At 48.1% G+C, this 24659-nt stretch overlaps 1 protein-coding gene across 4 annotated transcripts in view; it reads left to right on the top strand.

The window, feature by feature from the left end:
- Positions 1-24659, top strand: part of ITGA9 (integrin subunit alpha 9) — a 326717-nt gene that overhangs the window by 247263 nt on the left and 54795 nt on the right. For all 4 annotated transcript variants that reach the window (XM_059390569.1, XM_059390567.1, XM_059390568.1 and 1 more), the window contains 4 exons: positions 2765-2844; positions 10061-10150; positions 12241-12349; positions 17312-17419. In XM_059390569.1, coding sequence (XP_059246552.1) covers positions 2765-2844; positions 10061-10150; positions 12241-12349; positions 17312-17419 — 387 coding nt within the window. The remainder of the gene's footprint in view (positions 1-2764; positions 2845-10060; positions 10151-12240; positions 12350-17311; positions 17420-24659) is intronic.

Genomic DNA, 24659 nt, shown 5'->3' with positions numbered 1-24659 from the left:
TTACATCTGTGATTCCAAAACCTTTTAGGAACCCTGCAATGTCCCTGAACCCTGGACATTATTGCCTGTAGAAATGTTACATGGCACTTCAGTTATACGTGTTTAAATGAAATCTTTTCAGCAACCGAAAACTGACTTAACTAAAAAATGTTAACAGTTGCCATTTCATTGGTAAAATCCAGCCAACATCCCAAATCAAACCTAAGGTGGGGCATGCTAGTTTTAGCTTAAAGGTTATTTTAAAAGGAAAACTTTATCACTTTGATGTACGGATCCAGGACCACTTACCATAAAGGGAGGGTAGTCATAAAAACGAGTACAGGGAAAACAAAGCCGTGTTGAATTCTGGAGCATTAAATTTTGTCAAAATTCACTAACTCTCAAAATAGTCATGGAACCGACAGAAGTAGGAACGTTGGAAGGTTGGATTTTTTCCCAGCTCGGTAATGCCACTACCTTCCTCCCACATACAGAGGCTCAGACTGGAGCAACACGAAAGCTGGAGTTCGGAGGCCTAGGGGTGAGTCCCTGGAGAGAGCCCGAGTGACCTAGCAGGGCCAGGGACCACACCTGTCCGCCCCCTGGCTTGCCCTCCCCTGTGTCTCGGCCCCTGGGGCTCAGTCAGGCTGCAGCCCGCCTGTTAAGCCTCATGACTGCACTGTCAGCTTACTCGGGGACCATCTGTCCCTGTCTGTCATGACAGCCTGCCCCGTCTCTGGCCTTCCCTTCTCCCAGGCACCCCCCTTCTCTGTTTTTGGCTTCTCACCTCACCTGGGTCTTTAGAGTGTTTAATTCAGATCTCCTGCCAGTTCTGACTCTATGCTGGGACAAGACCCTTGACTTCCCCTTCCTTTGTGTCCTCCAGCTCTGGTTCCCATCCTGTCTCCATGTCCCCACCCACGCTAGCAACTGAACAGACCCCCTGCTACAGAACTTTCTGTCTCTAGAGGGATGTCCACTGCCCACTGTATTTGATGGGTCCGTGTTCATTACTCTCAGGCAGCATTTAGTACAGTTGAATCCAGGGTTGCGAAGGTAGACCAGTGCCTAGCATTAGTCACTAAGGAACCCAGATACTTTGACATTAAATGATTATAGACTCTCAGAGCTTGATGGAACTCAAGAACCATTTTGTCCATCCTCTAATTTTTATTGAAAGGTAAAGAGAGTGCATGTCTTGGCCAAGATCACATACTCAGTTTGTGGGCCGCGCCGGGATCTGTAACCCTTACCTGGGGGTCCCTCCCACATCCCCACACATACCCAACAAGTACATGGCAAAAACCATTTGCTCAGGGCAGCCTTCCCCAAGCCATGGGATGCTCACCACGGGGAATGCCTGCGGTGGTTGTAGACCAAACATGGACACTGCAAACATGGACATTGCCTCTAACAGCGGAACAGTTATTACCTGTTCAACACTCCTTTTCCCTGATTCCATGCAGGAGAAAGTCTCCCCTGTCCTTAACACCTCCCTACCTCTTGCTAATCTCCCTCTTGCCAAAATAAAGTAGCCCTTAGGCTCAGAGCCCTCAGCAGGCCACAGAATGCCCCAATGCTTTGTTTTCATTTATTTTTGTGGCAACCTTCTCTTACTGGTAAGTGATCCTGATTCCCATCTCTGATCATGGTAGAAATTTTCTAAAGTGCAGCCACTTATAGAAAGTGCAGAAACTTTCTAAAGTGCAGCCACTCTGGAAAACAGCATGGAAGTGCCCCAGAAAGTTGAAAATAGAGCCACCCTACGACCCATCAATTGCACTACCGGGTATTTACCTGAAAGATACAAGCATAGTGATCTGAAGTGGCACGGCATGTGCGCCCCAGTACCAAAGTCCACAATAGCCGAACTATGGAAAGAGCCCAGATGCCCATCAGTAGGTTAATGGATAAAGAAGATGTATATATACACGGTGGAATACTATGCAGCCATCAAAAAAGTAATCTTGCCATTTGCAGAAATGTGGATGGAAGTAGAGGGCATTGTGTTAAGTGAAATAGGTCAGTCAGAGAAAGACAATTACAGGATTTCAGTCATGTGGAATTTAAGAAACAAAACAGAATCATAGAGAAAAAGAGGAAAAATAAAATAAGAAAAAGAGAGGGAGACAAACCATAAGGGACTCTTAACTACAAGAAACAAACTGAGGGTTGGTAGAGGGGAGGTGGGTGCGGGGATGGGGTCATGGGGTAATGGGCAGCAAGGAGGGCACGTGATGTAACAAGCACTGGCTGTTCTGTACCACTGACAAATCACTGAACTCTACCTCTGAAACTAATAATACACTATATGTTAATTAATTGAATTTAAATAAAATAAGACTAAAAAAATAAAGTAGTCTTTAAATAAAAAGAGCAGTAATGAAAGTACACAATAAGTGATACAGGTGATATGGTACATAGGTGTGGCAAACATTGGGAAAATGGTGAGGGAATGAAACTTAGAAAGGCTGGGTTAATAAGAAAATAAATATAATTAATTAATTAATTAATTAATTAATTAAAAAGTCCTGGTCTAGGAGACGAATATATCACTTTCTAGAAGACCTCAGTTGCTAAAAAAGACCGTGTGCCTCTCACCAGAGCACACTCCAGGCTTGGTTTTATTACTACAGTTTTATCTCTGGCCTGTCAGCCAGAAAGATACTCATAAAAAAATAAAGCTTGCCATGCAGATGAGCTCCAGAGGTCATAAACTGCAGAGACTGTGGTGTTTCTGTTGGGAATGCTCGCTGAGGCCGGATGTCACTTTCTTTTCCCCTAGTACGAATTCAGCATGATCTTTGACACAAGCCACCTGTCTGGGGAAGAGGAAGTTCTTAGCTTCATCATTACTGCTCAGAGGTAAGGGGGAGATTCACTTTTTTTTTTTTCCTGAAGATAAAGATTTACGAGAACAGGAGAGGACGTTCCCTGGTCACATTTTGATGATGCTCAGGATTCTGAGGAGGAAGAAACAGTGGAGTGATAGAGCCCCAGAGCGCTGGCTGGTGTCTGTCCCGTTCTGCTGATGCAGCCAGCAGGGAGGACGGAGCTGGGAGGGATGGGGATCATGTGGCCAGAGGCAATGACTTTTACAGCCAAGGAGAGACAGCCCAGGGGAGGTGAGGTTTCTGATCCAAGTTCATGTGGTTGGGTAGTTCACAAACTTCCTCTGTGGGTTGCATTCCAGGATGCAGGGAGGGGGCACAGCAGGCCAGGGGGGTGGGGACAAGCTTGTTGTCAGAGGCCCCAAGACATGCTCCTCCAGAGAGGACTTATCCTGGAAGCCTTGTGGGCAGAGAATCAGGGCAGGGGACCATGCAAGGTGACTTCTGCCCTCAGGAGTGTGCTCCTGCCCCTCTGGCTCCAGTGTGGCCTCGAGCCGCGATGGGGCTTTGGGGGCTGTCAGCTGTCTCTACAAGCCAGAATCCATGTGTACCTGGAAGCACCATTTGGGTAGCACTTGGCTGACATCGGGTTGGAAGGAGAGGTAGGTAGGTGGGTGAAGAGGAAAAAACAAACTTTGATCAGGGTGTCGGTTGGATACCCAAGGCTACTTTTGTAATTTGGATTTATCTGGAGAGGATTTTAAACTTACCAGAACTGTTGCAAAGCATAAGTTAAGGAACTCTCCTGCAGCCCATGCTGGCACTTGGCTCCATTTACTTGTCATTCTCTACAGATAGTTTTTTTTTCTCAACCATCTGAAAGTTGCAGAAATCATGCGTCCTTCCCATAAGGACCCCAGTGTGCATTTCCTACAAATGAGACTGTTTTCTTCAATAACCGGTATAGTTAGCAAATGCTGGAGAGGTGACAAATGCTGGAGATGTGACACTGGCACAATACTATCATCTCTTCTACAGTCCATGTTCCAATTGTGCCAATCATCCCAATGACTTTTCCACCCCTTTGTCACGGGTCCAGAATCCAGTCAAGGATCCTGCATTGCATTCAGTTATCGTGTCTTCTCTGTAGTTACCGTAACCTCCAAAGGAAATTTCTTGCCAACAATCCTAAGTCCATCCCAGAGGTGGCCTGGAGATCTGAACCAAACACCCTGAAGGCCAAGGTCAGGCAAGGTCCACCAGAAATGATGAGAAAACAAAACGAGGAACTGCATGGCTAGAATAGAGGTCAGGAACCCAGAATGCCAGACCCTAGGTGGGCAAGCAGTGGAATCAGGCACCGAAAGTCGACCAGGCAGGGGTGCTCAGTGGAGTCACGAGGTTGAAATAAGGTTCAGACCTAAAGACCCTCAGGATCTGGGGTACAGAGTGAAGCCACAGGCTCGGCTTTATGGAACTAAAGCCCCCCTTGAAATGAGGGTTCTCGACCCCAGCCTTCCTTTGAGGAGGAGAATGCCCTCAGGAGCTGAGAAGGAGCTCCTCATCCCATGTTACAATTAGAAAGAACACCATTTCCCAGACTCTCCAGATGAGCTGCATTGGGGCCAGCCCATCAGTGCGCTGAGCTGCGCAGAATAGGAGGGGCACCAGCTCAGCTGTGTCTGGCCCCCACATGGAGCAGGGAGTCATGCCTTGGACCATTCTGCTCACCCCCCTGCACGATCAGCAGGTGGGGACCATGGGGAAAGGACAAGGCCAGGGCTGAGAGGGCTCGTGGATGGACGAGAGAGTGAGTCTGGCATCCCAGACTATCTCAAGAAGGCTTCAGTCTAGAGATGGAGGCAGATACCCAGCTTCCTACAGGGGAGGAGAGACAACCTAGCCCAGGGCAGGCATGCTTCGCTCCTTCAGTCTGCAAATGCCTGAGCCCTTCCCACAAGCCAGGCACTGTGTCAGACATTGGCAAAGCAGAAGTTGGGGAGCTAGTGTGCTGGGGGCAGGGGGATTTCAGAAAATGAGCCAATGAGGTAGAACCTTAGCAGGAGCCAGGAGCATGCAGATTCATCCTGCAATCACAAAGAATCTTCTTTGTACCCTGTATTCTCTTTAAGCCCACTTGGGTGGGGTTAGTTTTTTCCCTGTCTTACTGGGAGGGAGAGGATGGTAAAGGCTTTCTCCCCTCGGTGAGAGCAAGCTGCAGAAGGGAAACCTGCTTCACTCTCAGGAACGGTCTTGCTTTCCTCCAGCATCGCTCTGCTGCAACCCCCCCCTTCCCCTGGAGAGTCCCAAGCACCCCCAGGCTCACAGCAGGGCATGTGGGAGGTGTGAGTGAAATAGAAACGGGGCTCATTCCTTAACAGGTAGGGGCACTCCCCAGGCTGTGTGGGTATTCCAAGCTGATTCTTGCCTTTGGATAGCCAGCCCTCAGCTGGGGGGGCTTTCTCACCTGTGAGTCCCTCAGTCTGCCTCCAACTTCAGCCTCTCGCCAACCAGACACCCCTTCAGCTTCTGCTGCTGAGACCGTGCCCTCAGGGACAGGACCAAAGGTGACCTCACCCTGGCTTTCAACATGTAGGCCCCACCCGGTAGCCTCTGCCCTGGCGGTCTCTGGAAATGCCAGATTCTTGCATGGCCCCTTCTCTCCCACTGTGCCAAGAAAGAGGAACCTAGCAGCTTTCCCCTACATTCCCTGGGCAGCCCCTGCGCCCCCATGCTGAACAAGGTGCCCTGAAATGTGCCTTAAAGGGCAGACACACTCCCCCATGCACCCCCCCCCCACCAAGCACTTCTCGATCTCAAAGCTGCTTCTCCAGAAATCCTCCTTTCTCGACTCCATTACACCCTTGATATGACACCTCAGATTTTTGCCCCAAGCCATAGTAAATCCTGCTCTGGTGCTTTCCTCTGGATCTGGCCTCCCTTACACCTCAGCCAGAATGTGGACCTGGACGAACATACTTCATACTCACCCCCTGAGAGTGATGCTTGAATTTTCACAAAAACACCAATTCCCCAGCATCTTGGACTGAAATTCTTCCCAAACCCTGCATCTTTCCATTTTCTGTGGTCCGTTCTGGCCTCTCACTAACAGCTTTGCCCTCAGGTATCCCCTCTCCGCTGGACATCAGGGATGCTCAGGTCAGTCCCCAACAAGTACAACAGGACAGTGGCCAGCAGCCGTATCTGTGGGAGGTGGACACAAAGCAGCTCTGGTTTCTTCTCCCACTGCTTTTTAATTTTGTTTTCATTTGAGGCCTTCCTCAGTCTCGACGTTATTTAAAGCTCATGGAATCAAGATTCCCTTTCCCTTGGGAATGACTGTGATGCTGGAAGCATACATTACCAGAGCCCCTCAGTCCACAACCACAATCACATATTTTGGCTTCAGTGTTGTTTTCTGTATTTTTCTTTCTTTCCTCTTTTTTTTTTTTTAGCATTATCACAAATATTTTGGAGAATGTTCTGTCTCCTAAAAATAAGAGCACAGCACATCACAGTGTGCGTTGGCCTTCTTTACCCTGTGTGGTTGCTTCCAACTTCCACTCCAGAGGTGATGGCTTTGTGGCCTTTAATTCAGCCCTGGCTGGACTTCTAAACATGCACTAAGCATGTGTAAAAAGTCGGGGTAAATAACAATAGCCGTGACTTCAAGTACAGCCCAGAAAGCCCAGAAATCCTGCACGGCCTTCTAGTGGGGCAAGGGCAGCCCGCTGTGGAGTGCCAGCATTTCATCACAGATCGTATTTGGCTAGGCTTGCAAGTCTTGAAATCGTGTGGGGCTTGGTGATTTCTTATTCAACCTGTTTCACGATCCCATAGTTCACGTTCACATAAAAAACATGACTGGGATCTAATAGAAATTATGTACAAAGCGTAGGGAAGGTGGACTTGGTTCCCATTACCAGAATCCGGAAGGGCCTCCCTGGGGAGACGGCACCTAAACAGAGGGGTCTGTTTTCAGGCTGAAGACACAGAGGCCCAGTGCCGAGTATGTGACAGCCAGATGGGTGGTGGGCACTGTGGGGAGCGAGGGACTCGTGAGCCATCTCTGTGGGAAGCAGACAGGGCGGCGGCAGATGCGTGGACAGAGGACATTGGGCTGGGCCGCAGAAAGCCCACGTGGCCTCAGAGAGTCTGCACTACATTCCAGAGGCAGAAAGTCTTCAAAGAGGGAACTGGGGCATGCAACAGTTTGCCCACAGAGCTTATTGGATTTCAGAAAGGGAGTCCCGTGGCCAATCAAACCTGGAAATTCCTAATTCTCCTGCTGTTTCTTGGACCCACTGAAAACTCCTGGTGGTTGGACAAACCCATTAGTGGTTCCTCTCCACCTGCATATTCCTGGGAAGGAACACTGGGGCGGGAAATAAATGACATGAAAGGGACTTCCTTGTCAAAGAGCGGAAACTCCGCCTGCCTCCCAACCCCACCCAGGGCTAATCAGTGGTGCCAGAGAAGAAGGGGCCAACACCATCACCGTGGGAGCACTGTCAGAATCACCTGTCCTTAGATGCCAGGGGTGCCCCTGGGAGTCACGGGGGAGAGGGGCTTTAAACACCACCGATCCCTGGTCCATCACTCACAGGCTCAGATCTATCAGTCTGGGCTGAGACTTCAGCGTTAGGACTGTGAGATCATCTCATCCACTGATTCTAGTAAGCAGCCAAGGCTGAGACACCCATCTGGAGCCCCTGGCTCTATATGGGCCACATTTCCACTCAGCAGACTTCTACGAAGCATGTGCAATTTATCCGATGCAATGCTGGGCAATAAGAAAATGCTAATTGCTTCCTAAAATCAAGAACATCCCCTCATGGGCACAAAGAGTGAGTGCTCCATTGCATCAGGGCACGCCTAGTATTGGCAGCTGAAATAATTAGCAGAATCTTCTAACGTTGGAATCACCGGCGTATTATATGTTAAACATGCCGCAGAATATCGCAGGCACTCATTTCTTCCCAGATGTTGGTGAAAACAGTCTTACCACCCCAGAGGGCGGGTCCCAGCACTTGACTCCCTGCTCCGGCAGAAAGATCCTTAAAGCCCCTTATCTTGAAAGCCTCCGTTAAAATATCAATCGTTCTGTCCTCCCCATCACCACCCTTTGAAGCTCTCCTGCCGACTTGCAGATTTAGGAGGACGTAAAGTTGAGCCTAAACAGTCCTCCAGAGCTCTCTCAGCAGCCTGGCTTTGCAGACCATGGGAACGCATCCCAAGTCACGAGCTCGTGGAGTGGCTGCAAGCCTTTTGATGTTTGGCCTCTCTATCTCAACTTTTCAGCTCCAGTCGGTCTGGAGCAGTTCCCCGATGACAGATGAGACTGTCGGGCCTGAGCTGCCAGCAGCCACAGGTGGCTGGACAAATGGCAGGGCAAGGGGTGGCGCATCCATCAGGATCCCATTACTGGCAGGATGCGTGGTTGGGGGGAGTTTGGGTTGCAGGCCAGGGCGTTACCGGTCCCAGTCCCATCCATTCCACATCACATCTGATCTGCCTCTGGCGGTGATTCTAAGGCTTTTATTAGCCCCCTGGGAAAGGAAGGGCAAGGGGATCAGGCCAGGTGGGCACCCGACCCTGCTGCTTCTGCACACTGCCCTCTGAGTGATGGATGTCACCCCATTAGCAGAAGACAGATGAGGAGTCAGGGGTCAGAGTCACAGAGCACCATTGTTTCAGAACAATAGGAGAAAGAAGAGGGGATGTGAGCTTCCCTTTAAGTATTGTTGCATTTAGCTCTTGCTGGTGGGAGAGGAAGACAGTGGAGGCAGTGGGGGAGGGCAGGGAGCAGGCAGGAACTCTGCAAGGGGTCAGGGAATGTCGCGGGGGGAGTGGGCCAGTGAACTGTGCCCAAACTTCAGTGGGTCTTGGGGTCCCTACATTCCACCCCTGGAGGATGCACTTGGCTTCCAGCTGGGATCCCACATACATGCCATGTGGTAGAACCAGCTAGAAGTGCTGGCCCTGGCAGCTTGCACCCAACGGCCCTGCCTGTTTTTAAGGTGGTACTTCCACAGAAAAATAATCACAATCATCTTGGAAATGTAACAAAATAGTAAAAGGAAACTAGGTCTTCTCCCTTTACTCCTCTTCTTCCTCTCCCCTCCCCCACTCCCTACCCACAACCTTCCAAATCTGCTATCAGAGCCCTGGTTTGGGAGTCTGGCTGACCTGGTTTGCTGTGGATCCTTGGGCAAGTTCCCTAATCTCTCCGAGCTGCTCCTTACCTGTCCGAGGCAGGCAGTCCCCCACCCTTCTAGGGTTCCTCGGAGGACCCGGTGAGATCATGCTGTGCAGTATGCCTGGCCCAAAGCAGCCACCCAACTGTGTCAGCTTCCTTGCGCTGCCCTTTCCAGAGAGACCACCACTGTCCCCATTCCCTGCTTTCTCACTCCAAGGGGGATGCCTGTTGTGGATGGATGTGCTACAGCCAGAAGTCTATAGGGGAGCTCCCGTGGTCTTTATCATGACGGGACTGGCCAGGGCTCCTCTCCCAGGCTTCGTTGGCTGTCCAAGGAGGGCAGGTCATGCCTCTCCGTGGGAAATGGCGGCTCAAGTCCAGCAAACCCCTTCCTAGCTGCTGTGCCCTAACCTTGCTGGTCCGTTCTTCATGGAACAAACATTTCTAGAAGTGGCACATGCTGTCGGTGCCCAGCCATAACCATTCAGCACTCGCCTTTCCCTGCACCCACCAGACAGCTTCTGTCTCCCAGGACCACTCTGCTGAGGCTTTCTCGAGCCGCAGCCCACTCACTCGGGCGCATAGCACAGGTGCCAGAAAATTCCTGTTCCCTGCCACCCACCCCACCCCTGCAGCAGATCTCAGGAGTCATGGATAAAGCTCCACCTTCCATGGGAAGACCTCGGTGTGTGTTCCACGCTGCCTCCCAGATATCCCCAGCCAGTCCAAACCTACTTGTCCACAGCACTGACCTCCTGGATTACCTGCCTTTTCTGCCTTCATTCCCTTCCCTGTCTCTTCTCCACTCCCTGCTGGTGTCTCCTGGGTCACCTCCCCAGCACACCACTTGTACTCAGATCTTTGGGAAGGGATCACAATTGAAACAACAGGCCCACCGTTCCTCTGCACGGGGACCAGAAACAGACCCGAGGGGACATCAGGTGCATGGCCAGCCCTTGGAGAGTGACAGGTCGAGGTCTAACCCAGAACAAGGAAGCCTGCTCCCCGGGAGCGAGCACTTACCAGCGCTCATCACTCTCTTCCCATGCAGTGGCAACGTGGAACGTTCTGAGTCCCTGCATGACAACACCCTCACGCTGATGGTGCCACTGATGCACGAAGTGGACTCGTCCATCACTGGGTGAGCAGCTGGTCCTGGGTCGCCAAAACACCCCAGGGGGAGTTGGGGGGGGTGGGGGAATGCTGTGTTTTTCTTGTATATGCACAGGTAGCCAGGAGTCTGTGGCCTTTCCCGTACCCCTTCTTCCCAGCCTTGAAATGCAGACAAAGTTTTAGCTTTTAGTTGTGGCTTGTGCCCTCCTCCCACCTTGTTTTCCCTCTTTCCCAGCTACCCACATACCTGCTGGGTGACGGGAGAGGTTTGATGACAAGGCTAAGCCCCAGAATGTCTTTGAGCACCCTGTACACCTTTATGTGGCTCTTTCTCCAACACCTACCCCTCCAGAGGGCCAGGATTCCTGGGGTTCAAATCTCAGCCAATTGCTGCTGGGCCAGAGCTTATAGCCAGATGTATCCCAACGCCCTGGTGGCCTTGCAGAAAGGCTCGCCATTCTGATTAGAGACACAGCTGACTTTGGCCTTGCACGTTTCTGTTAACCCCTTCTGCAGAGTCAGTGGCGGTGGGCAGGGAACAATCACAGCGGGACACAGCTTGTTCCTGGTGAAGTCCACAGTCGCTCAGCGCCCCCGGTGTCGGAAGGCGGGGCTGCGGGCTCTAGGGTCCCGACACAGCCTGGGCGGTTTTCAGCCCAAGCCCAGGCCTGGAAAAATGAGAACTCAGTTCCTGTTTCTGGCTTCAGAAAACAGAGCACATACATACCTCTTTGATAGCGGAAAAAGGATTTGCACAATTAGTTTAGATCAAATGAGGACCCGCTGAACCCCTGCCCCAAATGCAAGCTGAGGTTTCTGGGGGGTTCAGTGTTTCTCATTTTTCACTTTTCGAGTGCCTCTGGGTCCTGGCCTTGGCTAGAGGCAGAAGTGTTAATACGCCACAGAAGGAGCCATTCTGCAGTAGCTCCCCAGCTGCTAGACCCTAGAGTGAGCCTCTGGGTTCCCGCGCTCTGGGCGGTTTCCCTCATGTTCTTCAGACAGGAGGCATCAGTGGATTATATTTGCAAATTAGCATAGATTTGCCTCTGTTCATGGCTCTATTTTTAGCCATGTGGTTTATTTACTTGTCTCATCAGAGGCACAGTGAGAATGTGGCCTGAACCAAGCCCTGTCCTCGGAGGGGAAAGAGAACACACTTGATCCTGTTGTCGGGCCCTAGGAGGCCTCATTGTTGAGGCATTAACAGCCCCCAACTGAAGCCATCCTTTAAACACATGAGTCAACCTCTGATCTTTCCAGGACATAAAATAAGGCTGGTTTAAACGAACCATTCTTGCCATTTGATAACAACTGGGAATTCACTATGTGTCTAAAATAATGCCTTTAAGTTGAAAGTAGATGAATTGCTATCCATTCAGACTTGGTACCGAAAATCTTACATGACTGTATCTGGGCAAGGGAACAGCTTCTGGAGTCCAAGCTTGGTCCCATCTTGGGCTTGTTCGTATAGACAGTGTTGAAAGCATCGCTGTACACTGAGCTTAAGTTCTTAATCACATCTTAAGCAGCCACTGTTTGAATTGTGAAGGAAAATGCTATCATTGAACAGATCCAACTTTTAATGCTGAATTTTTAATGGTTTTAGTAGTCTGACAAACTTAAATGTTTTTTAATGAATTTATCACAGTGTGGGGCTTAGGATGCTAAATATATAATTCATTTATATGTATTTCTTAAAAACTTGCCATGATCTTCCTCGGTCCACAAAGTCTTTTTCAAATGATAAAACACAACATGTATAATTCTGTCATCCAGTTTAAAAAAAAAAAACAAAAAAACACTTAAAATCGAAGCTACCATTGTCTTTTTCCTCATTTTAGAAATGTAATCCCAGTACATACTTGTATATGTGGCTTATTGTTTTAACCTAAGATGAGACGATATTCCTGGAAACTTCCGTTTAGAAAACATAGCTCTGGCTATGTCCATGTATAGGACAGAGAAGTAACAATTCCAGAAGGGAAGGGTTTGGTGAAGACGGTGGAGGGAACAAGTTACTGGATTAAATAGAGACAGATGTTCGGTTCTCAGGACAGCAGTGACCATGGGTTGCCTGACCGAAGTTTAGATGATGGATTAAATGCTTTCCTCTTTCAGAATCATGTCTCCAACCTCCTTTGTGTATGGCGAGTCTGTGGACGCATCTAACTTCATTCAGCTAGATGACCTGGAGTGTCATTTCCAGCCCCTCAACATCACCCTTCAGGTACCCAACCCGGGAGACCGTCTCTGGAACTGGCAGCAATGGAAGGGCCTGTGGGGATAGGTCTTCTCCTGAAGGGCAGCTCAAGAACCAGGCTCTTTCCAGGAGAAACTTGTTCCAGCCTGCTTGGCTGGAGTGTAGTGTATGTGTGTGTATGTGTTTTCTGTAAGCATACAAAATTAATCCCTTCCCTGTCTGCTACTCTGTTATGTAGATCCCTCTCCTTCTCAGCTCTTGGAAGGAAAACTTCATGATAAACACCTATTTTCCCCAAGAAGGCCTCTGGCCAATGTCCCCACCCTGATGGCCCCAAAGGACCCCCTTCAGTTCTCCATCCTATTCACCTTATGGACTGGACAGTCCCAGATACTTGCTGAGTCCTCTTCCTCCTGGGGCTCTCCATGCTGACTCCGCCTGGACCCCACTCTTCACGTAGATAGACGGGCATTTGGAAGTGCAGTCTCCCAGTAGCCAAGGGATGTGAGAATACATACGCCCCCCCATGGGAAGCAGCACACTCCTCCCTCACAGAGCCATGGCTGGCCCTCCGCAGTCACACAGGCATCATTTTCAGCAGGTCCACTCCATGTGGACCATGGACATCCCAAAAAACCCTCTTCTTTCTTTGGACTGGGTGGGCAGACATTTTCTGTAAAGGGCCTGTGTGCATTTCAGGCTTGGTGGGCCATATAATGTCTGTAGCAACTCTTCAGCTATGCTATGAGAGTGCCAAAGCAGCCAGAGGCAGTGCATAAGCAAAGCTGAAGTAATGGGCACTGAATTGGGGATTTTTATATTATCCTCACATGTCATGAAATGTTACCCTAGTTTTAAATATTTCTCCAACTATTTAAAAATGTGAAACCATTCTTAGCTTGCGGACCATGCAAAAAACAACCGGTAGGCCAGGGATGGCCTGTTGGCCATAGTTGGCTGAGCCCTGCTGTGAAATAGAAATTCTCAGGCCTACACTGTTCAACCTGAGCATCTTTGCCTGTTAAGCTAGAAGGACCTCAGCCTCATCCAGTCCCTTGTCCACAGCTGACAAGAACTGGATCCAGGCTCCACTGGTGTAGCCAAGCACACTGCCAGGAGCTATTGATGATGTGAAGGAGATGGGCCTTGCTCACCCATGGTTCACCTTGACCTACATCCAGTGTCTCTCTGTTCCAGCTCCCAGAGCTGCCCCTGCCTCTTCCCCATTCTTCCCCATGGAGAAGATGGTTCCATGGTCTGGCATTGACTTTGGACAATAATGACTATTTTCTTTCCCTATGGCCACTCCTAGGTGGATGGAGGGGGTGAGACATAATCATGGGGTGTGGGTCCAGAGAAGGAGGCAGCAAAACATTTGTGGGCTCTCACAAACAACCTCTCCCTCTCTAAAGTGTTCCCCCCGGCAAGAGACCTCTGAAACCATGATTGGGGAACACATGTCCCCAGCTCAGCGAGGAGGTGCCTCCTGACCAGCTAAGCCCCTGCTGTTACCCCCTATGCTCCGTTTCCAGAGAAAAGGGGAAGGTAGGGTTAGACCTGCTTTTGAGACCTCACAGTGACTCCGTGAGCAGGACCTCTGTGTTTCTAATCTGCTGTTCAGAAGTAGTTTCTTTTTTTCCCCATTGCTTTTTGCAAGTGGATAGGAAACAGATAAAGACCAGTTGGAGTGATTTCATTTAAATCACTTTAATTTTAATTACTTACCCACTCTTGGAGTTTTTGAGGTATCTTACAACAAAAGATACAGTCCAGAAGATGATTCAGAAGGATTCAAAGGACACACACTGTGTAATGAAGAGGATACAGGTGTTAGGACAAGAGCAAGTCCGAGGTATACCAGAGATGGAAAATTCTTATCACCCTCTGGTGATAAGGGAAGGGAAGGGAAGGACGGAAAATAAAGGAAAAGAAAGGGAGAGAGGAAGGGAGGAGGAAGGAGGAAGGAGAGAAGGAAGGGAGAAAAGAAAGGAAGATAGAAAGATCGATCTTGAGGGCATATGGTTAAGTTGTGTTTCTCTGAAGGCATCTTTATGGGAAACTTAAAGTTTAGTATTGAAGCAAAGAGCTTTCTTCCCATCTGACCTGACCTAGGATACAGACTTGAGAATATTGGAGGGGGGGGGGGGGGATGAGTGACAGCCATGCCACTTAGATAAACCTCTTGATTACCAGTTTGCTTGAGGAAGTACACAGCATTCCGTTGAGGATTAAGAGAGTCCGCTGGGTCCAAAGATGGATAGCTTGTGTCGTTGATGGGAAGGAGATCCTCCTGGGTCAGCAAAGCTGACCATTCCCTTGAGAATCTCCTGGTGATTCATTTTCTGATACAGTTGTCATTATTTTGACTGTCATGCAGAAAGGCCATGGGCCAGGTGGATGGTGATAGTGGGAGAGCATGGGATCAGGAAGTAGATAAAAACTCTCCTCTACGGCCTTATTCTGATAGCATCACTCCTGACAAAGAGCACAGGACTTCCCATATACAGTGATTTTTCTGTCTTTTAAAAGCTGTTATTCAACAAGCTATGTGATGGTTTAAAGACTTCACCGCAGACACCGATGGGAGAAAGGCAGAAATACTAGTCTTGGGCCTGGTTCCCATATCCCGTCAAAGTTTTCTTAACAGAAACAGTACATGATGTTGTATTGACCACTGATAGCTTTTTTTTTTTCATCAAGAGTCCATCACTTTTCTCACCTGAAAAAGAACAATGAAAAATAATACAGCTGCCACTCAAGAACATTTGCGAAGAATCAGATGTTGAGGCATGTGTTAAGAATAAATGAATATGGCAGCACAGGCCCTCTTGCCCATCTGGCTGTAGTACATGAAAGTGTGCAAAGCCAACCCACTCTCTTCTCTACCCCCCCCCCCCAATTTCCTTTTTCATTGGGATTTCCCAGACGTGTCAGTAGTTTTCTTTGCAATTCTGTGCTCTCGTGTTCCACTTCCAATTAGTTATTTCAGTTGTGGCTAGATATTACTTCCTTTTCTTGTGTCTTAGGGCTGTTGTCTTTGGTGAATTTTGTTCTTTTCAAATCAAGAGATGGCAGGACACTTCCACTCCATCGTGTTTTTGTGCTTTGAAGCAAAACCAGCTATTGCAAAAAATGAACACACACTTTTCTAGGGAAGAGCTGGCTGGAGCCTAGATCCTTACATGTTCTGTTGTGTGTGAAGACCTGGCTAGATTTCCATTCACCTCCTGGCTCTTCCCTGTTGACCCCAATATCATAGACCCCTGAATGCCTGATTTTTCTCTCTAGGCCCCAGGGCACAGAGCAAGCATCCTGCTTCTTCTCTCTTTTCCTTCTACCCATGTTTTTTTAAACAATAACGTCTTTATTGGGATCTCATTTACCTACCTTGAAGCTCACCCATTTAAAGCATACATTTCAGTGACTTCTAGTGTGTTTATAGAATTGTGCAACCATCACCATAATCTAATTTTAGAATATTTCCCTCACCCCAAAAAAGGAAATCCATGTCCTTCAGCAGTCAATCCCTATGTTAGTTTCCTCCTACTGCTATAAGAAATGACCATTAACTCAGTGGCTAAAAACAATAGAAATGTATTATTGTAGGGTTCTAGAGGTCAGAAGTCTAACATAGGTCTTCCTGGGCTAAAATCAGGTTGTCAGCAGGGCTGGGTTCCTTTCTGGAGCTGCTGGAGGAGAATCTGTTTTACCCCTTCCAGCTTCTTCTCCGGGCTACTGCACTCTTAACTCAGGGTCCCCTTCATCTTCAGAGCCAACAATGGTCAGCTACATCTTTCCCACAGGCCACATCCCTGATTCTGACAGTCTCCTTCCTCCCCGTATAAGGACCCTTGTGATGACATTACACCCACCTAAATCACCCAAGATAATCTCTTCATTTTAAGGGCTATTGATTAGCTACCTTAGTTCTCCCTTGCCACGTAGCATATTCGCAGGGTCCATGGATTTGGGGACACAGATATCTTTGAAAGCCATTCTCCTGCCTGCTGTATTTCCCCTACTCCAGGCCCAGGCAACCCCCAATCTACTCTCTGTCTCTACACATCTACCCATCTTTTTAATTCTTCTTTATATCCCATTTCTTCCTTGAGTTTCGTGCTCAACTTTTGCTTTATCTCTTTTCCCTTATCTTTCTCTTTGTGGCTGCCATCTTTCCTCTCATTTCTCAGGAGATGATGGGCCTCTGGAGACAGAAAACAGGGAGGACTGTGTGGGGATGAGAAGGTAAAGTTTTACAGGACCAAACCCTGGGGCAGAAAAGAAATGCACAGAGGTCCTCAAACAGGATTAGCAAGGGATTAGCTGTAAATTACGTGGAAACCCATCATCTGGATCGTATGGTAAGAGCAACCCTTTCTGTAAATTACACCATTTGGCTTGGGGACAGTCCACTTTGTCTTCTCAGTTACCTCAAACTGTAAAAGGCAGGGCTTGGGCCAGATCAGAGCTTCTCAAAGTACAGTTCCTGAGCCAGTAGCATCAGCATCTCCTGGGAACATTTACTAGAAATGCATGTCCTTAAATTCCCTCATGCCCTCCCCCCACCAGATCCACTTCAGAAACTCTAGGCATGACCCTCCCCCAGTATACATTTTAACAAGCCCATCTGGTCACCCTGATGCATGCTAAAGGTTGAGAACCACTGGACCACATGATGTCTATATTCCCACCAAGTGTAATAGTCTATGAGTAATTCCTAGGTACGTAAAAAGAAATGCAGTTTTTAGCAGGAAGAAGGCAAAAACGTGATGAAAGGGAATAAGGTAATTTGAAAGTTTGGGAGTTTCAGATGCGTATTGGAAGGATTTCTGTTTCATTAAAGTCTGCCATTATTCGATATTTTAGTACACTTGAAGTCATGACCTTCGAGATCCTAAATCCTACAGTCTGTGGGAGTACCTACTGCATTCCATGAAATGAAGGTCTATATCTCTACTAAAATATGCTATGTGTGTCTCTCACCCACAGGTCTATAACACTGGGCCAAGCACCCTTCCTGGGTCATCTGTCAGCATCGCTTTCCCCAATCGGCTATCACCTGGAGGGGCAGAGATGTTCCATGTGCAGGAGATGGTGGTGAGTTCTTGCTTGTCGTGGCTGTTGCTTTCAGACCAGAGCCAGCCCATTCACATTCTGTACATACTAGCCTAAGGACCCAGAAAGTTCGACTCATTCCAACCTTTAGAAATATACCTGGAGAAGCCCAGAGACACTCAACACCTGAATTTTTGCTCTGAGACAGTTTGGTTGATGACCTCTCTGTGGACGGGGAAGGGTTGGTTATGAACATGGCTTCTGGGGTAGACTCTTCTGGCACTGGGGGCTCCCGGCAACCTTAAGGGTGTCTGATTGTCTTTTTCTGAGTGGAAGACCCATCATATACATGAAGATTTTCAAAGGGTCACTCAGTCTTAGAGGATGAAGGCCTAGTTCATAAGATGGAAGTATAATATAGATTGAAACTCCCATCTGTATCCTGAATGTGCAGTTCTAGTCAATCCTAAGTCCACTGTAGATTTTGTCTTAAGCGGAGTCTTGACTACTAATGTGTGATCATTCCCACCTACCTCCTTGAAACATTCTCCTGGCTTCCATGACATCACATTCCCTTGGTTCTTCCTTTCTCACTGTTTATTCTCCTCATCTCCCCAACATCAACAGGGTTCAGGCTCATCTTTTGTCTGCACTCAGTCTCTGAGATCTCACCCAGGCTTATGGCTTTATATTCAGTGTGTACTGATGACATGGGATATTCCTCTCCTGCACAGATCTCTCCCATGAAACCCAGACTTTGATAGTCAGCAACCTTCAGGCCATCTCTACCCAGATGCCTGAGAAATCTCCATGTTATCTAAAAGAGAACTCTCAGTCGTACCCTTCCCAACCTGCTTCTCCCACAGCTTTCCCTGTCTTAGCAAATGCCTTCTCAGTCTTTCCAGTTACTCAGGTCAAAGTTACTTGGGTCATCTTTGATGCCTCTCTTCCCGCATCTCACATCTGATCCACCGGCAGCCCTAATGTCTCCGCCTTCACAACAAATCAGAACATTACCACTCTTTCCATGTCCGCTGCCAGCACCCCACCCTGTGTGACATCACCTGCCCTCAGTTATTGCAGGAGCCCCTCCCCGGTGTCCCTGCTTCCGTCCTGGCTCCCTGCAGTCTGTTCCTGGCCCAGTGGCAGCACAAGCCTCCCAAAATGCAAGTTAGGTCATGTCAGTCCACAGTTCAGACCCTTTCAGTGGCTTCCCTGCCCCCCAGATTCTTCCAGCACCCTAGCTGGCCCCATAGTCTGTTCCCGACACAGTCTGACCATATTTCCTTCTTCTTCCCCCCTCTTTCTACCCCTGCCATGCTGTCCCTTGCTGGTCCTAGAGCACAGTAGACACTCTCCCACCTCCAGAACTTGTCCTCGATCTTCCCTCTACTCAGACACCTTGCCCTCAGAGAGCCACATGACCTCCTCTCTCACCTCCTTCAAATCGGAGCTTCCCAGGGACACCCTCTCTGCCTGGCCTCAGTCCCAACACTCCTCGTGCCCCTTTGCTGTTCAGAAATCACCATCTCCTTCGTCACCAGCTGACATTCCGTGTATTTTCATGTCTCCTCCTGGGCCCCTACAGTAAAAGGACAGGGGTTTCTCTCTGCTCACAACTGTATCTCCAGACCCTAGTACAATGCTTGGCACGTAGTATATGCTCAGGAAATATTTGTGGGCTGAAAGAAAAAATCTGCAGTATAAAACAGACATGTTTACTTGGTCTGCATGAATTCAGGAATAGTTTGATATCGTTAAAGAAGTACCTCAGAGTGGGATGCCTGGGTGGCTCAGGGGGTTAAGCATCTGCCTTTGGCTTCAGGTTATCATCTCAGGGTCCTGGGATCAAGCCCCAGGCTTGGGCTTCCTGAACAGTGGGGAGTCTGCTTCTCCCTCTGCCCTTCATTCTGCCTATGCTCTCTCTCTCTCTCAAATAAGTAAGTAAAATCTCTTTTTTAAAAAAGTTTAAAAAAAAAAAAAGAGTGACTCAGAGTGCTTTGCAGTCTCTAGCAGCTGGGTGTGAGGGTGACCCCTGCTGGGCAGGACTGGTGCAGGAAGCTCAAGTGGGTCACCGCACAAGGAGAATACATGCAGTCACGATGAGAGAATCATGAAATCATTGCTCTTCATATGAGCACATGAGGGACAGCCAGCCAGACCAAGGGGCGGTCTCTCCACTGATAGCTTAAAAATCGGGGCAGTGAGGCCCACAGCCCATCACACATCTGAGCCTGCGTTTGAAGAGAATGCTGCCCACAGGAGGTGCAGAAAGCTTTAGGTGAAGGTGATAGCAGGGTTTTGGCATCGCTGTCATTCTGGGCCTGAAAACCTGGACCTCTCCTGCGTTGCCCACTCCATCATTACCATCCCTCACAATATTCCGTTCCTCCTCCTTGAAGTGCCCGTGTCTGTGAGCTTTGCTGAACCTGAAGAAGAAAAGCCCCAGCATTCTATACCAGTGGCATACCATGGTTTGAGCTTAGCATAAGGCTAGGGGTGCTCCTGTCTACCCTCTTAAATATTATTAGTCGTACCAACCAGGGTACCTATTCCCCAGCGTCCGGCGATGTTTTTCTCCTGAGCATGCTCTGAGAGTTGTTCACAGAAACATCTGTGGTGTTGTATGCAGAATTTTTTCCTCACAGACAAAATTATTTGTTGACCCAAACAAGAAATTTAAGTCACTCAGTTTCTGAGGGTATCTCAGAACCAACTATAAACCCTTTTCTCCCAAGGAAAAGCCACCAGAACGGACTTTGGCACACATTTATAAATAGCTGGCTTGCTTGGGAGGCATTGGAAGTGAAGATTTGCAGAACTGCATGACTGTGAGTCTAGCTGAGCAGATCCTCAAAAACCCGAGTGGTGTTGGCTGGCTTCATTCCATGGTTTTCGTTCTCAGAAGCAAACCCTTTGGATTTTCAAGACCGTATTTAGAATTCTTACAAAGTCTGTAACGGAATTTTCAAGAATGGCCAAACATTCAGTTGGATACACCAACCCTTGGTCAGAGGCTTTGGGCATTTTCGCAGCACGTGAAATCCAGCTCGCTGGCAAATATCCCCAAGCAGGTAGTGAAGACTAGAGTACCATGATTGCAGGTATAAAGCCGACAGGTGCTGCCATGCACAGCTGAGACAAGGGTCCCCAGGTACTTGTCTCAAGGCAGTCGGCAGCACGCCCTCTGCCCTAAAGCCCACAGGGCTGAGAGTGAGTGCGTCCTTCAGCTCAGCTTAGTTCCCAGCCTCAACCCTTCGCTTCTTCAGCAGAGGCCGAGAATGCTCCCTGGAGCAAGTATGGCTCCTCACTTTGGCCTTCTGGGACTTAGAATGGAGCAGGGCTTTCCTTCAGGAGATTTGGGTGACTTGGTGCCAGTTGGACTTACTCCTTTTGGGAGAAACCAGTCCTTGTGGCCTGTACTCCACCAGATGATGACCCTACTGCCTGATGGCATTCCCTCCCCACCCCATGCTCAGCGCCGTCAGCCCCCAGTCGTGGACAGGCTACAGAGCAGCCAGCTACCTGTTCAGCCAGCTGAAGCCCCAGGGCAGCTAACAGGTGTTGAGAGGGGCCATCTGTCATCCCTTCCCACACCCCGTGGGCCCCTCAGATTGTTTCTCTCACTCTCACAGTGCCCTTCGCATCTGTTTTGCCTGTGGTCATCGTCCATATAGAATTCTAAGGGTGGGCATGCTGTCCCCACAGGCCCTGGGCCATCACCCCATCTACGGCCCTGAGCCGGTGGCAGAATTTTCCAACTGCTGGCTCAGAATTGATTCAGATGCCTCACAGAGGCTGTAGCTGTGGTCCCTGGGCAGGATAGACCTCTTGGGTTGCACCCAAGACTCTTGTTTTTTTGTTTTTTTGTTTTTTTTCCCGGAGGGTTTCTTAAGGTCCAGCTTCCTGTGAGCAGATAGTGCCGTTGCTTGCATGGAAGAGATTGTTCCAGGGAGCCTGAGGAAGTGTGACCACTTCATACTCCCAGCCATGGTTCATGATCTTTCCCTACAGCAAATGTCCCAGGCCACTCCACCCTGCCGATGTTCTGTTTAGAAACAGAGCCATAGTGTGGTCTGAGGAAAGACTGTTCATTTCCATTGTCTCCCACCCATCAGGGTTGTATGGCACTCTGTGGAGACACCTGGACTTCCCACTGCACAGCAAAATTGTGGGCAAGCCACTGTGAATATGGAAGCCAAGTCAAAATAACTATGAAAGAAAGAGTGAGCGAGAGGGAGGAACGACAGACTTCTTTGGTCCATGTAAGATAAAATCATTACAAATCATTAATCATTCTGGGTTTCTTCTGCAAACACAGTAGAAAAAAGACCTGTTATGTGCCAGGCTCTGATAAGAGGAATATGTCACACAGCACCAGAAAGTCAGTCTTTCAGGAGAGCAATCTCGAAAAAAACATAATTGCAATACCGTGGAACAAAGGCGGTCCCAGACCCGGGGACATCCCAGGGTGCAAATCCCACCCTGGGAAGTGTACAGGAAATGCAGACTCTTTGAGTCAGGGCTTAAGAGGATATGTAGTAGTTTACCAGAAGAACACATGAGGGGGAGAACATTCTAGACAGAGGGAAAGGTCATTAGTTCTAAGTGTTCAGTGGAGGCAGGATCTGGTTCTCTGCTCTCTGTGCCTAGCTCTTATACAAATAGGCAAAGGTAAGCAGTCTCTACACCTTCTCCAGAGTATACTGCAGATTGATATCTGGGCAGTGTGACCGAAGTAGGAAGTACTACACCACAGTCATTTTCTGTGGCAGTTGGTAAGTTAAGCCTTCTGTCTGGGTGATCACTTCTGTGCCCTTGTGGATCTGCTCCTTCATTTCTCCTGACTTAGGAATGAGGAAGGCCATCCCCGCTAATACCAGAGGCTGTCTAACCACACGTGCATGTGGCCAAGAAATGACCCTGGACTGCAGCAGAGGGCATTGGCTTCTGTGGGCCAGACCGCCTACGTGAAGCAAACCTTTGCTTCTTAGAGAAGGTTCCTGTTTCAAGTGAGGATATAACCTCTCACACAGCTTGATGAGAATTGGCCTGGAAAATGTAACGGCTTCACTTGGTTGTACTCTGTCTGCACAAACAAGCTAAAGCTGAGCCCCTGGGCCTGGGTCTCAGAGAAGCCAACTTAGCACATACGTCACAAGCTTAATGGCATGTGGAGGGGAGGCCATTGGAACTTGGGCGGTCATCCCATCGCAAAGTTAAGTCTTACTCACAGTGTATAAAGTTCAAGGGCAAGGGTGGAAAGATTGTCTCTGGACAACTCAGACTTTACTTGTTGACACTGAAAACCTGTCTGTAAACAACTTTCTGATGCTGAAAGAGGAGGCTTTGGAGTTGGCTTTTGTAAATATGCAAGAAGGAAGAAAGTCCTAAATGATGGCTTACGGAGAGTGAAGGGCTGAAACTGTATTCTAGGTGAAAGTCGGGATCTTTCAAAGAACTCTAGTATTTGTCTAGATGAGACATTAAATAAATGCCGTTCCATTCTTTGTTCCTCCTACAAAACCATCTGAAAAAGTTTACCTCTCTGGTCAGTTCTACCCTTGCTTTTGGGCAGCAGTTCTGAAGAACTGACCTGATTCCAGAACGTGAAAGAGTTTGGGAATGAGGGATGATTTTCCAAGGAGACACATCAACAACTTTGCCATAGGGCATCATTTAAGGTATTGATATCAATATGATATTAATACCAGTGTCCATTAGAATATATCTTAGTAAATTATAAACCCCCCCTCCCAACCCATTCATGTGCACACCAGACAGGGCTGCCTGTGATTTAATTTCTGCCAAAATGAGTCCATTGATATGGGGCCCTCACTTAATTTGTGATGAGTCTGTATCCCTGTAAAGGAAAGATGTACCTGATATACCAGTAACCACACAAAAGCTTAAACTAAGAAATAAAGGACTGAATTGCTTTTCCCTGGGATGATTTGGGGAAGCTTCTTAATGAAAGTAGTGTTGGGACCATTAAATTGATCACATTTAATCAAAGGCTAAAGAATGAAAAAATTTCTCCTACATAACTGACAAAAAACAAGTACCATTTACTGCCATCCTGAGGCTTTAATGGCCTGTATTCATGTGCTGTTGAATTTAATCCGCACAGCCTCTTTGAAGGGAGGTCATTATTCCAAGTGGAGGAACCAGGTCTCAGAGACTTGCCCAGCATCACACAGCTGGTAAGCAGTGGAGCTGGGTATGTTACCAGGTCTGTCTGGCTCCAAAGCCCATATGTCTCATACTGAATTCACTTCACACCCCTCCTCAGAGTGCTGCCCACTCCCCACTCCCCAGAAGCAGGCACAGGCAGTAGAACAGCAGATGATGAGCAGAACGCCAAGAATCACTAATTGAGGAGCACCAACCCCAGAACAGGGAGGCACCAACTGCTATCAAATAATAACTGGGGCGCCTGGGTGGCTCAGAGGATTAAGCATCTGCCTTCAGCTCAGGTCATGGTCCCAGGGTCCTGGGATCGAGCCCCACATCCAGCTCCCTGCTCAGCAGGGAGCCTGCTTCTCCCTCTAGCCACCCCTCCTTGCTTGTGTGCGCTCGTGCTCTCTCTCTCTCTCTCTCTTTCTCTCAAATAAATAATAAAATCTTGAAAAGATAAACTAATACCAGAGGATGTAATACTGAAGCAAACAGAAGATTTTAGAACGAGCAAGATTGTTGTCATTAGAGAGATTCAGAAATAGTTTCCATGAAATAGAATGGCTAGCATTTTATGGATTTAAATTTTTGATCATTCAAACAAGAACCCCAGGATATGGGCTGTGTAGTAGAAGGGATAGAAAAGAACAAAGCAGTGGGTTGGAAACTTAAGGGGGTTCCCAATAACATAGCACAAAAAGACCCCCAAAAAGAGGCAGTTAAATTTATTATTCCATTATTTTATAGCAATTTGGAATGGAGAGCCAAATGATCACAATATAAGAATTAGAAGGCAGGAAAAATGGAAGTGAAAGCAAGTCAAGATTCTTGACTTATTTGGGGAAGAGTTTCTCTACCAGTTAGCTCAAGACTTTGATAAAATAAAATATTTAAATACATAAAAATTTTAATGGCTCCTTAGAAGAATAAAATAATGTAGGACATCCAAACTACTAAAGATGAATTTTAAAGGAACTCATGAAGAAAAAAAATAAATAAAATACACATACACATATTTATATATAATAAGATGGCAAGAATAAGTCCAAACAAAATAACTGTGAATGAAATAAATGCCCTAGTAAATGACAGACTGTCAGATTAG

This window comes from Mustela nigripes, chromosome 2 (genome assembly GCF_022355385.1).
Source record: "Mustela nigripes isolate SB6536 chromosome 2, MUSNIG.SB6536, whole genome shotgun sequence".
NCBI lineage: Eukaryota > Metazoa > Chordata > Mammalia > Carnivora > Mustelidae > Mustela > Mustela nigripes.
Note: the sequence above shows the minus strand (reverse complement) of the source record. Positions and strands in the feature narration are given on the sequence as shown.